The 13,037-nt window shown below is 46.2% G+C and overlaps 1 protein-coding gene across 27 annotated transcripts in view; it reads right to left on the bottom strand.

Moving 5' to 3' along the window:
* Positions 1-10,082, bottom strand: part of WNK1 (WNK lysine deficient protein kinase 1) — a 173,431-nt gene extending 163,349 nt beyond the window's left edge. For 11 of the 27 annotated variants that reach the window (XM_070049228.1, XM_008259830.4, XM_070049230.1 and 8 more), the window contains exon 1: positions 8,292-10,080. In XM_070049228.1, coding sequence (XP_069905329.1) covers positions 8,292-9,056 — 765 coding nt within the window. In that variant the 5' untranslated portion in view covers positions 9,057-10,080. Of the gene's footprint in view, positions 1-8,291 lie in introns of all 27 variants that reach the window. The other 16 variants (XM_002712781.5, XM_070049233.1, XM_070049236.1 and 13 more) reach the window with 3 other exon arrangements.
* Between the last annotated feature and the right edge of the window lie 2,955 nt (positions 10,083-13,037).

Genomic DNA, 13,037 nt, shown 5'->3' with positions numbered 1-13,037 from the left:
GCTATGGCCTGGGAAAGCAGTAGAAGATGGCCCAAGTCCTTGGGCCCCTGCACCCACATGGGAGACCTGGAGGCAGTTCCTGGCTCATGGCTTCAGATCAGCACAGCGCTGCCTATTGCGGCCAATTGGGAAGTGAACCATTGGATGGAAAACATCACTCTCGCTCTCTCTCTGCCTCTCCTCTCTGTGTGACTCTTTCAAATAAAGAAATAAAATCTTTAAAAAAGAAAGAAAAAGAAAAAACCCTAGTAGTCTACATACACTTTCTAGTAACCCATTCTAGCCATCAATGAATAATATACTGATCACCTCTATCAGCTTTGAGATACTTTAATTCAATTCAAGTGTCCTAAGCTAAATAAAATACCAACAAAGTAGTATCCCAACAATTTCAAAATATTGCATTAACACACACTCAGATATCACTAGAAAAACCAAACCCTGAAAGCCAAGACAGTCCTGAGAAGCAGACAACATGCTAAAGCTAGTGGATTTTACATACACCTAATTCCTCTCTAAACCATTAAAACCAATTCTAACAAAACTGGCAATTTAGTTGCTCAAGGCAGAGAAAATCAGCAGCAACCATTGAAGAGTAGGATACAAATGAGACAAAAACAGCAAGTAGTTACTGACATAACAAATGGTTGGGTTGGGGGAACTTGGGGCAAGAACTAATTTTTTCTTTTCTTTTTTTTTCCATTCACATCAAGATTCATTTTCAGTTATCTTTATATACAGAAGATCAATTTAGTATATATTAAGTAAAGATTTCATCAGTTTGCCCCCCCACAGAACACAAAGTGCAAAATACTGTTTGAGCACTAGTCATATCATTAATTCACATTGAACTACACATTAAGGACAGAGATCCTACATGAGGAGTAGGTGCACAGTGACTCCTGTTGTTGACTTAACAAATCGACACTCTCGTTTAAGACGTTAGCAATCTCCCCAGGCTCTAGTCATGAGTTGCCAAGGCCATGGAAGCCCCCCGAGCTCGCCGACTGATCTCATTTCCACAAGGCCATAGTCAAAGTGGAAGTTCTCTCCTCCCTTCAGAGAAAGGTACCTCCTTCTTTGATGGCCCGTTCTTTCCACTGGGATCTCACTCGCAGAGATCTTTCATTTAGGGTTTTGTTTTGTTTTGTTTTTGCCAGAGTGTCTTGGCTTTCCATGCCTAAAATACTCTCCATGGCTCTTCAGCCAGATCCGAATGCCTTAAGGGCTGATTCTGAGACCAGAGTACTGCTTACGACATCTGCCATTCTATGAGTCTGCTGTGTATCCTGCTTCCCATGTTGGATCGTTCTCTCCTTTTTATTCTATCACTTAGTATTGGCAGACACTAGTCTTATTTATGTGATCCTTTTGACTCTTAGACCTATCATCATGATCTATTGTGACCTGAACTAATTTTTTCAAAAACTCCACAGTATAGGAGTATAAAGGCAACATGCTCATCACCTTTAAGTATATTATCATCTAATATGGTAATTAGCGCTCTTAACCCTTCTCTTTAGAGATGTAGACCTTCTACCTAAAAGAACAAGAAAATGATACACTTTGAAGAGTTTTACCAAATTAATATGAAGCCCTGCTAGTTTTGAGAAGACTTCAGGTTTGTTTGTTTGTTTGTTTGTTTTTAAGTTAATTTATTTGAAAGGCAGCATTACAGAGAAGCAGAGGCAGACAGCAAGGTCTTTACTTCCCAGATAACCACAACGGCTGGAGCTGTGCAGATCTGAAGCCAGGAGCCAGGAGCTTCCTTGGGGTCTCCCATGTGAGTGCAGAGGCCCAAGCACCTGGGACATCTTGCACTACTTTCTCAGGCCATAAGATTGGAAGTGGAGCAGCTGGAACTGGAACCAGCACCCATATGGGATGCCAGCACTGTAGGCATCAGTTCTTTCTGGAGGTGAGGGAACATCTTATTCCCTAACAATACTGAATAAATTTAACACTCTGGTAAATTTCAAAACATTAAATTTAAATGGGATTTCTATTTGGAACTCATACAAACAAGACAGTCAAATCCTTCTCAAAAGCATGGACATCAAAGTAAACTTAGAAAGCAAAGAAGTGAAAGCCAAAAAAAAAAAAAAATTGTCATTTCACACAGTATTAAGAACTAAGGTAAGAAACAATACTTTTTTTTTAAAAAAAGATTTATTCATTTATTTGAAAGGCAGAGTTAGAGAGAGGAAAGGCAGAGAGAGAGGTCCTCCATCTGCTGGTTCACTCCCCAATAGGTCACAATGGCTGGAGCTCGGCCAATCCAAAGCCAGGAGCCAAGAGCCTCCCCTGGGTCTCCCATGTGGGGGCAGGGGCCCAAGGACTTGGGCCATGTTTCACTGCTTTCCCAGGCCACAGCAGAGAGCTGGATCGGAAGTGGAGCAGCCAGGACTAGAACTGGCGCACATATGGAATGTCAGCACCACAGGCAGCGGCTTCACCCACTACACCACAGTGCCGGGCCCAAACAATACCATCAATCCCCAAACTACATAAAATTAAGTCAATGAAAACACTTTATACACAGTAGTCATCTAGATACCACTGACAAAAAAAAGCTAACGTAACTCATATGTCTCTATTAAATAGAAATCACATTACACATTCACTACTAGAAATAACATTCTATCATTCTAAATATAAATAAATATATATATGAATATATATATAAAACTCTGCCTTTCAAATAAATAAATTTTAAACAAAAACAACTATGCATGTATGCAGTGTAAAAGGCCCTTTAGGTAGACTGCTTCATTAGAAACTATAAAAGGCAGAAGATGCTCAACTATAAGTGACAATTGTTAAATTGATTGTTAAAAGGATTACCAAGACTTAGAATTCCACTAGAACTAAAGTACTTTAAAGTGGAAAGAACAAAAACTCGAGGCCAGCATGGTTGCACAGCGTGTAAAGCTACCACCTGCAACACAAACATCCCAAATGGGTGCCAGTGCAAGTCTGGCTGTACCACTTACTTCAGGTCCAGCCCCCTATCGATGCGCCTAGGAAAGACAGTTCTTCCATCTGCTGGTTCATCCCCCAAATGACCATAATGGTTGGGGCTGGGCCAGGTTGAAGCCAGGAGCCAGGAACTTAATCCAGTCTCCCACATGGATGCAGGAGCCTAATCACTTGGGCCATCTTCTGCTGCTTTCCCAGGCTCATTGGCAAGGAACTGGACTGAAAGTTGAGCAGCGGGGTCTCAAACCAGTGCCCATATGGGACGCTGCTGTTGCAGGCAGAGGCTTAACATGCTTCACCAAAATGCCAACTCCAACTAAGTTTGTATCATCATAATTAATATTTACGTACTAGGCACTGTCCTTGATGGTTTACATATTACTAACTCATTTAACCATCACAACAACTTATAAAGTAGATCCTCTTTAAACTGTCTATAAAAGATAGAAAATTGTAGTACAAAAGTTGGCCAAGGTGACATAATCATGTGGCTAAACCAGAATTTGAATCCAGGCACTCCAGTTCTTAACTACTATGTTTGGCACACTACAGAAAAGTGTTCTCTTCAAACCTAAATTGAGGTCATGCTAAGCCTCACCTACTTGCAGAGAATCCATTCTGTGTTAAAAATTTTATTTGTAAGGGCCAGTGCTGTGGTATAGTGGGTAAAGCCACAGCTGCAGTGCCAGCATCCCATTTAGGTGCTGGTTCGAGTCTCAGCTGCTCCACTTCCAATCCAGATCTCTGCTGTGGCCTGGGAAAGCAGAAGATGGCCCAAGTCCTTGGGCCCCTCCATTGGCATGGGAGACCTGGAAGAAGCTCCTGGCTTCAGAATGGCACAGCTCCGACCGCTGCAGCCATTTGGGGAGTGAACCAGTGGATGGAAGACCTCTCTCCCTCTGCCTCTCTGTAACTCTGCCTTTCAAATAAAATAAATGCTTTTAAAAATTTTTTTGCAAACTAATAAAATACTGGTATAGCAAAAACCTGCTAACTGTAATTATTATGAACTATTTGCTGATATACTACTATTCAGAAATTACAGTCTGAGTATAACACTCTTGCTGCTTTTAGTTGTGTGTGTGTGTGTGTGTGTGTGTGTTTAATTTATCTATTTGAAGTTACAGAGAGAGAGGAAAAGACACAGAGAAAGACAGAGACAAAGACCTTTCTTTGCTGATTCATTCCCCAAATGACAGCAATGGCAGGAGCCGGGCCAGGCCAGGAGTTTCTTCCAGGTCTCCCACATGGGCGCAGAGACCCAAGCACTTGGGCCACCCTCCACTAGCACATCAGCAAGGAGCTGGATTGCAAGTGGAGCAGCTGGGACTCAAACCAGCACCCATATGGGATGCTGGCACTGCAGGTAGTGGCTTAACCTTCTATGCCACATCGCCAGCCCATGCTTTTACAGCTTATCTAAGATATTTTAAAAGCTACCAGAGGGGCAGGCCGGCAGCTGTCTGCAATGCAGGCATCCCATATGGGATAAGTTTGAGTCCTGGATGCTCCACTTCCAATCCAGCTCCCAGCTCAAGGACTGGGAAAGCAGTGGGAGATGGCCCAAGTACATGGGCTCCTGCCACCAATGACAGGGAAACCTGGATTAAGTTCCTGGTTCCTGGGTTCAGCCTAGCCCAGCCCTGGCCATTGCAGCCATTTGGGGAGTGAACCAGTGGATACAAGATACCTCTCTCTCTTTGCCTTGCCTCTCCTTCTCTGTGACTTTGCCTTTCAAACAAGTAAATAAATCTTTAAAAAAAAAAAAAAAAAAGCTATAGCAAAGAAATGTTATGATTTCCTAATCATAGAACCAGAGCAACACTGCAAAACTTCTCATAAAATATTAATATAAACTGAGGAGACATGAGCCTCAACTTACTGAAGGCCAGAGGAACTTAAGCAAAAATTATGATTTGACTTTTTTCATATAGATCTAGAACAATTTCATCCACACATAATATATCAACGGAATTCATTATTCAGAGCCAACTTTGAAGAAAAATATTTAAAAGTGAACCATTTTGGGGCCGGCGCTGTGGCACAGTGGGTTAACGCCCTCACCTGAAACGCCAGCATTCCATATGGGCACAAGTTCAAGACTCAGCTGCTCCACTTCCGATCTAGCTCTCTGCTATGTCCTGGGAAAGCAGTAGTAGATGGCCCAAATCCTTGGACCTCTGCACCCACATGGGAGACCTAGAAAAAGCTCCTGGCTCCTGGTTTCGGATCGGCACAGCTCTGGCCGCTGCGGCCAATTGGGGAGTGAACCATCAGATGGAAGACCTTCTCTCTCTCTCTGTCCCTCTCCCTCTCCTCTCTGTGTAATTCTGACTTTCAAATAAATAAATAAATCTTAAAAAAAAAAAAATGAACCATTCCTAAATTTGTATAAAAATGCTTTCTTAAACTACTTTGTTTTTTTAAAAAATAAGATCCCTCGTTAAAAAAAAATAAAAGCAATGTAAATTCTACAGGTAGAATCCAGCAGTAACATTTTCTGACCAAGGCAACTAGGTATTAAAATTAAAGCACACAATTTGCCTAATAAATCCAGGTAAAGAAATCTGTGTCTTAATTAAAGAACCTCAGTTATTACCTAAGAGCCTATGGTATCAAAGTATTACCCAGGTATTACTTAATAATAATTGATGCTTGTGCAACTAGATAGGTATGCATACTGTGACTCTAAAAATAAAATGGAAAATAGTTTGATTTACTTACCACACTAACCCATTCCTCAAAGCCCACCTGAAGTGATAAAATCAACATGTAAAACAGAAGCTTGAGATTTGCTATGGTTATAGGACTACATGTTTCTAAAAAATCTGACAGCTACTTCCACATCAAAATACTATTGCTTCATTTAAAATGACTAATAACCCAGCCACTGGACAACAGGTGTTTTACCTAACCAGTTTAAATTTTGTGTGTGTTTTTTTAATCAGTCTTAGTAACTTATTTACCTGCTGTATGATTTCAGATTTCTTATTTATCAAACAAGTAGCTGAGATAACTTTTCTTCCAGCTTTAATAGACTAGAAATTTTTTAACTCAACAGCTAAAACACAATATGTATTTCTTTTACCTTGCTTCATAGAAAATATGTGTGTGTGTGTGTGTGTATATTAGCAGTATACACTTAGTGAAAAAGCTTTCTTAATCTTGATGAAGGATGGGACGGGAGAGGGAGTGGGAGATGGGATGGTTGCGGGTGGGAGGGAGGTTATGGGGGGGGGAAAGCCACTGTGATTCAAAAGCTGTGCTTTGGAAATTTATATTTATTAAATAAAAGTTGAAAAAAAAGAAAAAAACTTTCCTTTATTTCCAGTGTTTCAGTAATCCTTTGGCTTGTCCTTTAATTTGGATCTCAAGACAAAAATTCAAATTGACTTAGTAACTATACTTTATTAGACACATACTTCAAGTGCCTTGCTCAAAACAAAAACAACTGTAATGAATCCTTGGGCTACGACAGTCACATTTTTAAAATCAAGATGAAAAACTGTAGCATGGGGAAATGACACAGAAGCTTCTAAACCAGGATGTCACTCAGTGACCTAGGAATTCCTTTGGTCTATATCCAAAGCCTGAACTGGCTTAAAAATATGTGATATAAGACTGACCTTAGTTTGATCATGCCCATGCCCACATAAGTTAACTAAATACCCAGCAGGCATTCTAAAAAAAAAAAAAAACAAAAACAAAACCGAGACGCTTAGACAGAGTTCTTATTATGTATGACATTAGACATAAAAATATTAGTTTTTTTTCCAAGACCATAAACTATCGACAAATTCCAGGTGATAAGGAGAAAGCACATCATTACATTCTGGTAAGTCTTACAAGTAAGATAACTGAAACTAACAAAATAATCCATAAAGTGCTCAACAACTAGTTGGATCTAAAGAAACAAAAAAAGGTAAAAAAAAAAAAAAAAAGCACCTATTAAAATATGGAATGATAGTGGAAAAATAAAATTCCAGGATCAGTAGCAATAAGCATTCAAAAATGAAAAAAATCAAAAGGAATCAGTCCTAAGTTTCTGAGCATGACCAACCAATTGGAATAAAGTTGACAATTCGACATTTTTGGTTTTTTTTTTTTTGCTAAAAAAAAAAGTGTCATCTAACTCTAAACAACTAACATAAGAAAAACTTTAAAAATCATTATGTTCCCAAAGAACCTGTCAATTTTAAAGTTATTTCCACACACTGTATTAATTTCCTTTCACATTTGACATGGCTTTGGTCATTTGGAAGCTGAATTCAAAAGATTAAATGTTAACATATTAGTTGATGGATAAAACAAATTCCGAGATCATTCAGTTACTTTCGTATCCTATTTCAGCCTATTCTATTTTCTTGGCAAGATTATCGATAATGGCGTTTTTCTTGTATGCAGCTGACTAATTTTCTTCCCTTCATGGCAACTGCTTTTACCAGCAACCTATGTTCACCTCCCAGTGAGGACATTCAAGCAAGCTGCTACAATAGGTCCAGCAACAAGTAGCCCAAACTCAGCTGTTTAAACCTAGAATACACTTGTCAACTGCAATAGCACAACAAAAACCTCCCTGAGAGGTAAAAAGGAAGCACCACTGTGACTCCTCTGAACTCTTAAGAAAGTTTAACTTCAAAGTGTTTTAAAACAAGATTGAAACAATCAAAGCACTTACACAAGACGTCAGTTTAATGACCGTCCTAATCAATGCTAGCCACCATAAGGCATCATTAGGCGGACCAGCATCGCACACTCTTTCACTGCACTAGTCCCAAGGCATTTATCCAAAACGGACAGAAAAGGCTTTTTCACAACTGCTTTACACTAAATGTCTGTGCAACCACCAAGCACGACATGTCCAAAGGAACAGTTGGTTCTTAAAGAGAACGGCCTGACTCAGGGACGGAACACGGCTGCTAACACAGGGGCAGCTCAGCACCGCAGCCTCTCCTGAGACCGAAATGCACCAGAGCAAGACACGACTCTGTACTTTCCTAACTCAAAAACTTCCCCCACCATCTCCAAGCTTCCTGCCCGACACGAGGCCATTAACCAGGAGACAATTTGTTTACACTACGGATACCTCCCCCACCCCCTGCCCAGGAGCAAATCCCTCTGGCTACCAATCATTCTGACCCAGTGCCGACGCTGAGGTAAATGCACTCTCCTAACGTAAACTGCTTTCAAAGTTGGCCTCCCCCTCCCACTCGGAGAGTGACACCAAAGGGGGTGAACTCGGTAAACTGTCTTAACCGAGGCAAACTGGGGCTGCACACGACCGTAAGCTGAAGCAGGAGGTGGGGCTTTACCTGCAGTTCACACCAGGCGACCTCCACGGTGGTTTCAGTGTCCAGCCCTTTGTAGACCGTCTTAAAGGATCCTCTGCCGATTTCGATGTCAAACTTGAGAAAGCGGCCATCGTTGGACATGCCCACGGCCTTGGTCTCCAGCTCTTCGATGTCATCCTGTTGCTGGCTCCGTTCCTCCGGGGCCTCTTTGGCGCTGCCGCCGCCACTGCCACTTCCACTTCTCGCCGGCGGTGGCTCCTCTTTGCTCCCCGCAAGGCTGGGCTGGGAAACTGGCCGGTCTTTGCTGGCACTGCTGGGGGCAGTCGAGGCGGCGGGGCCAGCGACGGCTTGTTCCCCAGGGGCAGCGGCGGCTGGAGGCTGCTGGGCCACCTGGGAGGCGGTGGTGGCGGTCAAGGTCTCCTCCCGGGGCGGCTCGGGTGGCGCGCTCTGCGGAACAACCGCGGGGACGCTGGGCTGGGGGAGCGGCAGAGGGAGGCCGGGCAGCTCCAACGCAGTGGCGTTGGAGTCGCAGATGACGCTCCGGCGGAAGAAGCGGTGTTCAGTGGTGGTGGTGGTCGCGGCCGCGCCGCGACTGTCCTTGTCCATAGTGTGGCGGCGGCGCCGGTACTCCTCGGTCCTGCCAGCTGCAGCGTCGGTCGCCGCGGCGCCCAGCTTCTCCCCCACGGAGGAATCGGAGCTGGAGCCATTCTTGGGGGCAGGCGCCGGCGGCGAGAGGAACAGGGAGCTCGGGGTGCTGCTCTGCTTCTCTGCGGCGCCGCCAGACATGGTGGGTCCGCGGGCGCGAGCTCGGATTTGTGAATGAAAAGAGGGTGAAGGGCCGCCCCGCGGGAGCCGCGAAGGTCCGCAGGGCACCGCTCTCTCGGGGCGGGTTCGCAGCGGCCCGGACGACTCTCAGTCAGCAACGACCGGACGCCACGAAGGCGAGGCGGGACACGGGGCCCGGTTTCGGCGGCTGCTGCTGCGGCTCACGAGGCGGGCTCGTCGGTGGGCGATTCGGCAGCGGAGCCACGGGGGTTAGCGCTGCACGGTCCGCATCCATCCTGCGGCGAGCGGCGGCCGGGAAGGCTGTGGCAGCAGAGGCGCCGCAGTCATGAGGGGCAGGGCACCGGGCCGGCAGCGAGTCGAAGCGGATGCGGCGGATGCGGCGGCGGCGGCTCAGCTCCCACCGTCGCCGCTCGCCGAGCAGGGCGGGCTAGGCCCTGAGGGCGGCGGCACGGCGCGGAAGGGACGAGCTCCGACGCCCAGGCGGTGGCAGCCTCAGGGCAGGAGTGGGAGGGGCCGAGGACGGCGAGGGAGGGCCGCCGCCCCGGGGCTCCCGGTCACTCCGGCGGTCGCCTCCTTTCACACGCGCCCCCAGTCAGGGGACCGGTCTCACAGGGCGCCCATCGCCCGAATGGGAAGGGCCAAAGCCGCGAAGCCTCGGAGCCTGAGGAGCGGGCCCCCCCTTCCCCAAGGCCTCCCTGCCCGCCCCGGGCCTGGCAAACCCCCGTCTCCTTCCCGGGCCGGGGCCGGGGGCTGAGGAGGGAGGGAACGGTGGGGAGGGGAGGGCCGCTCACCGCGGGCCCGGGCTCCGCTGCTTCTCTGGGCCGAGAGGAGAGGAGACCGAGAGGACTGGGTGAAGGGGGATGGGGAGAGAAGAGAGCAGTCACCCCACCAGGCGCCTTCTGTCACCGAAGACGGGGGTGCGGGGTGGCCGACGGAGAAGAGCCGCGTCCGCCGGGGAAACTCTCCGCGCTAAATGGCGCCGGGAGTCTGAAGCCTCCACACAGCCCGCTCCGACCCCGCCCCCCGCCGCCCGGGGCAGCCCCACCCCCACCGCGCGCGGGGGGCTCTCGCGCAGGCGCGCCAGGACCGAGGCGTCCTAGGACTTGTAGTTTGCGAATTGTAGGGCTTAACGGGGCGGAGTGAAGTGGAGCCTACGACTTCCGTGATGCCCTGCGGCCGCTTTAGCCCAATGCCTCTTGGGAGTTGTAGTTTTCTTCGGAAACCGCCCCTTCTGGAAGGCCGATGGGAGCGTCATCGTGGGTCGCTCAAACCCCATCCCGAAGTCAGCGCTAGCTAGGAAAATTATTATTTAGAGATTTATTGTGGAAAAGGGCAAGGAAGAAAAAAAAGAAAGAAAAAGAAAGAGGGAGGGAGAATGAGAGGAGAGACTCCCATCATGCTCTGCTAAGGCAAGAGGGCTCTTAGGGTTGCCATGCAATGAAAAATGATCTTTAATGGAGAGAGCCGCTGCAGTGTTGAGTGACTGTGGGGGCGTTGGGGTGGAGGGGAAGTGCAAAGCAAGATAACCCGAGCTCGAGTCCAGAGTGTTGGAGGAGCCAACGACTCCTAACGTAGGATTAAAGAAACTTTGTAAAGATGGTACAGGAGGTTAATATCGATTACGTGACTGGAGAAGGAGACAGGGAGATTTATCTTGCATCCTCTTTCCCTCCATGACAATTAAGGCCACATTTCTCGGCGCTACCAGTCCCAAGCCCGTTCGCAAAAATGAACTACTGTACTGAAATCCAGGATCATCATGAACTCTCTTCACGTTGCCAGAAAACCAGTGAAAGGGGCGTGGGGCTGGAGTGGGAAGGAGGATGATTCGGGCAAAGATAAAATCCGCACATCGTTGCGTGTTTGACCACAAACTTGAGGTCTGAGTTGACTTCTGCCTTTGTAGTTGACTGAAACGTGTTTTCAGTCTGGCTCTGTTAAAACATCGCCATCCTCTTCCTCTAGACCCGCGTGTATGCGCGCGTGTGATTCACACAAAGGCTCTGCACCCAGGAAGCCCGGGGCCACACAGAAGTTGCCAGTAATGGAACGCTTTTCTTGAAAGCATCCTTGTGCTCCCTGGACCCCTCTGCTCTCTGCGACTGCCCAGGATGGTACAGGTGGTGAGCACCAGGGGGCACCAGACAGAGCAGGAAGCCCGCCTCGGGAGCCAGATGGCAGTTGAAAGTCTTCGCCCGACGGGTAAGAGCGGGAAGCGCTCAAACGTGCGCAACCGCAACCGAGCGTCCCGGCGCGGCTGGCCTCCCCGGCGCCCGCTGCGGGACGGGCCCAGAAGCGCGCGCCGCCGCCGGGGAGCCCCCCGAGAGCGCGGCTCGGAGGCGCCCTGGCGGAAGGCGCTTCGGCGCCGCGCGTTGGTGAGCGCTGCGCTGGGGGAAGTCTTGTCCCTGCCTGTCGTGTGCCTTGGTCTGGCAGCAAGATAGCTAACGCTGTTTTTCTTATTTTGCTTCTCCAAAGAAACTGCACTTTCTGCTTTACGAAGACGTTTGTTTCAAGCCAGTCCTTGTTAGGTTTCTTGAAGCTGGCGGGTTATGAACATTTTAGAAAACAAATTCAGTAGAGGCAACTAGAGGGCTGCAACAACAGTGTTCCGTTGTTTGAGAACTCGTGCCTTTCATTCCTCAGCTGAGGTAATGGTTGCATTTCACTATGGTGAATGTAATTAATGGTTTATCTCCCGTTCTGAGCTTAGTGTGAACAAGGGACAAAGGGACTGTCAAGTACATTTTTATTGGACTTCTTGAGGGTGCTTAGAACTTGCTTTCCTACCAGAAAATTGTCTGCTTTTAAACTAAAGGCAACTAGTAATAAACTAGTGAATTAAAAAGAGTGCAGTCAATCGCCATATTCACTTTTTGGCTGCATAAAAATTTGTGGATATTTCTGTTTGGATAAGTTATTAAAGGATTTCACTGTTGCACTCCAACTTAGGCTTGAACACAGGTGCCTTGACAATCACCACACCCTATGGACATGCCTTTTCAACCACGAACAACTAAATTCATTGTAAATAATTAAATTAAGTGTTGACTTAAAACCGCACTTGTCCATGTGACAGCTTTTCCTACTTGTGTAATGTTAGCTTCAGTATGAAAACATACAATTTTAAGATGAGTATAATCATATTGTATACGACGGTTAGACTTAAAGGTTTTACTGTTTAGTGAGTATTTTACTACAAACAATTTACCCAGTTCTCTTTTTATTGCTAACCAACCTCCCAGTAACATGATATCTTCCCTTACCCAGTCTGTAATCTCTAATAGCTACTCTTCCTCTCTGTCATTTTAATTGTCAGGTAAACGATCAACCCCTCTATAAATCCACATAAAATATCAAGTGGCTGTGAGGAAAGTTAACAGGCAACCAGGATTCAGTGCATGCACTAAGCTTGCAGGTCTCACTTCCTGACATTTCGGTCCATCAGAAAAATACAAGTATTTTAGTCTCTCTCTCATCGTGTTCTTTGTTCACTCTAGTGCTGTTCATTTTCTCATGTTGGCTCATGCTTCTCTCTACTTCCCATCCATTCACATTTTGTATTTCCATGGTCCCTGCCATTATCAGACACAGCTTTGATTTAGACAGTGACTGACTGATCCTGAACACACAAATTCCACCTTTTTTAAAAGGTGGCATACTTCACAGGGTAGCTTCTGGAAGTGTGGGGGGGGGGGTAATACCATACAGGGCATCTCTCTCTCTCCCTCTGTCTCCTTTCGTTCCCCATGCTCTTTTTCTTGCTTGTGGATAACTTCATTTACCTCTCTGTTCTCTGGAAGAAGTGAAAATCAGGCAGTTAAATAATGAATAATAGATTTTAAAAAAAAAATTAATTATTATAAATGAAATAAAGGGGTTAGGATCTGCCCTACATCAAAATATATTATAAAAACATAAAATGAAATCTGTATGGCACTGAGATACATAAACAGAGGACACAATAGAAAAACAGTTTCATGA

The sequence above is a fragment of the Oryctolagus cuniculus genome, chromosome 9 (assembly GCF_964237555.1).
Source record: "Oryctolagus cuniculus chromosome 9, mOryCun1.1, whole genome shotgun sequence".
In the NCBI taxonomy this organism is placed as follows: Eukaryota; Metazoa; Chordata; class Mammalia; order Lagomorpha; family Leporidae; genus Oryctolagus; species Oryctolagus cuniculus.
This window is presented reverse-complemented; position numbering and strand designations above follow the sequence as displayed.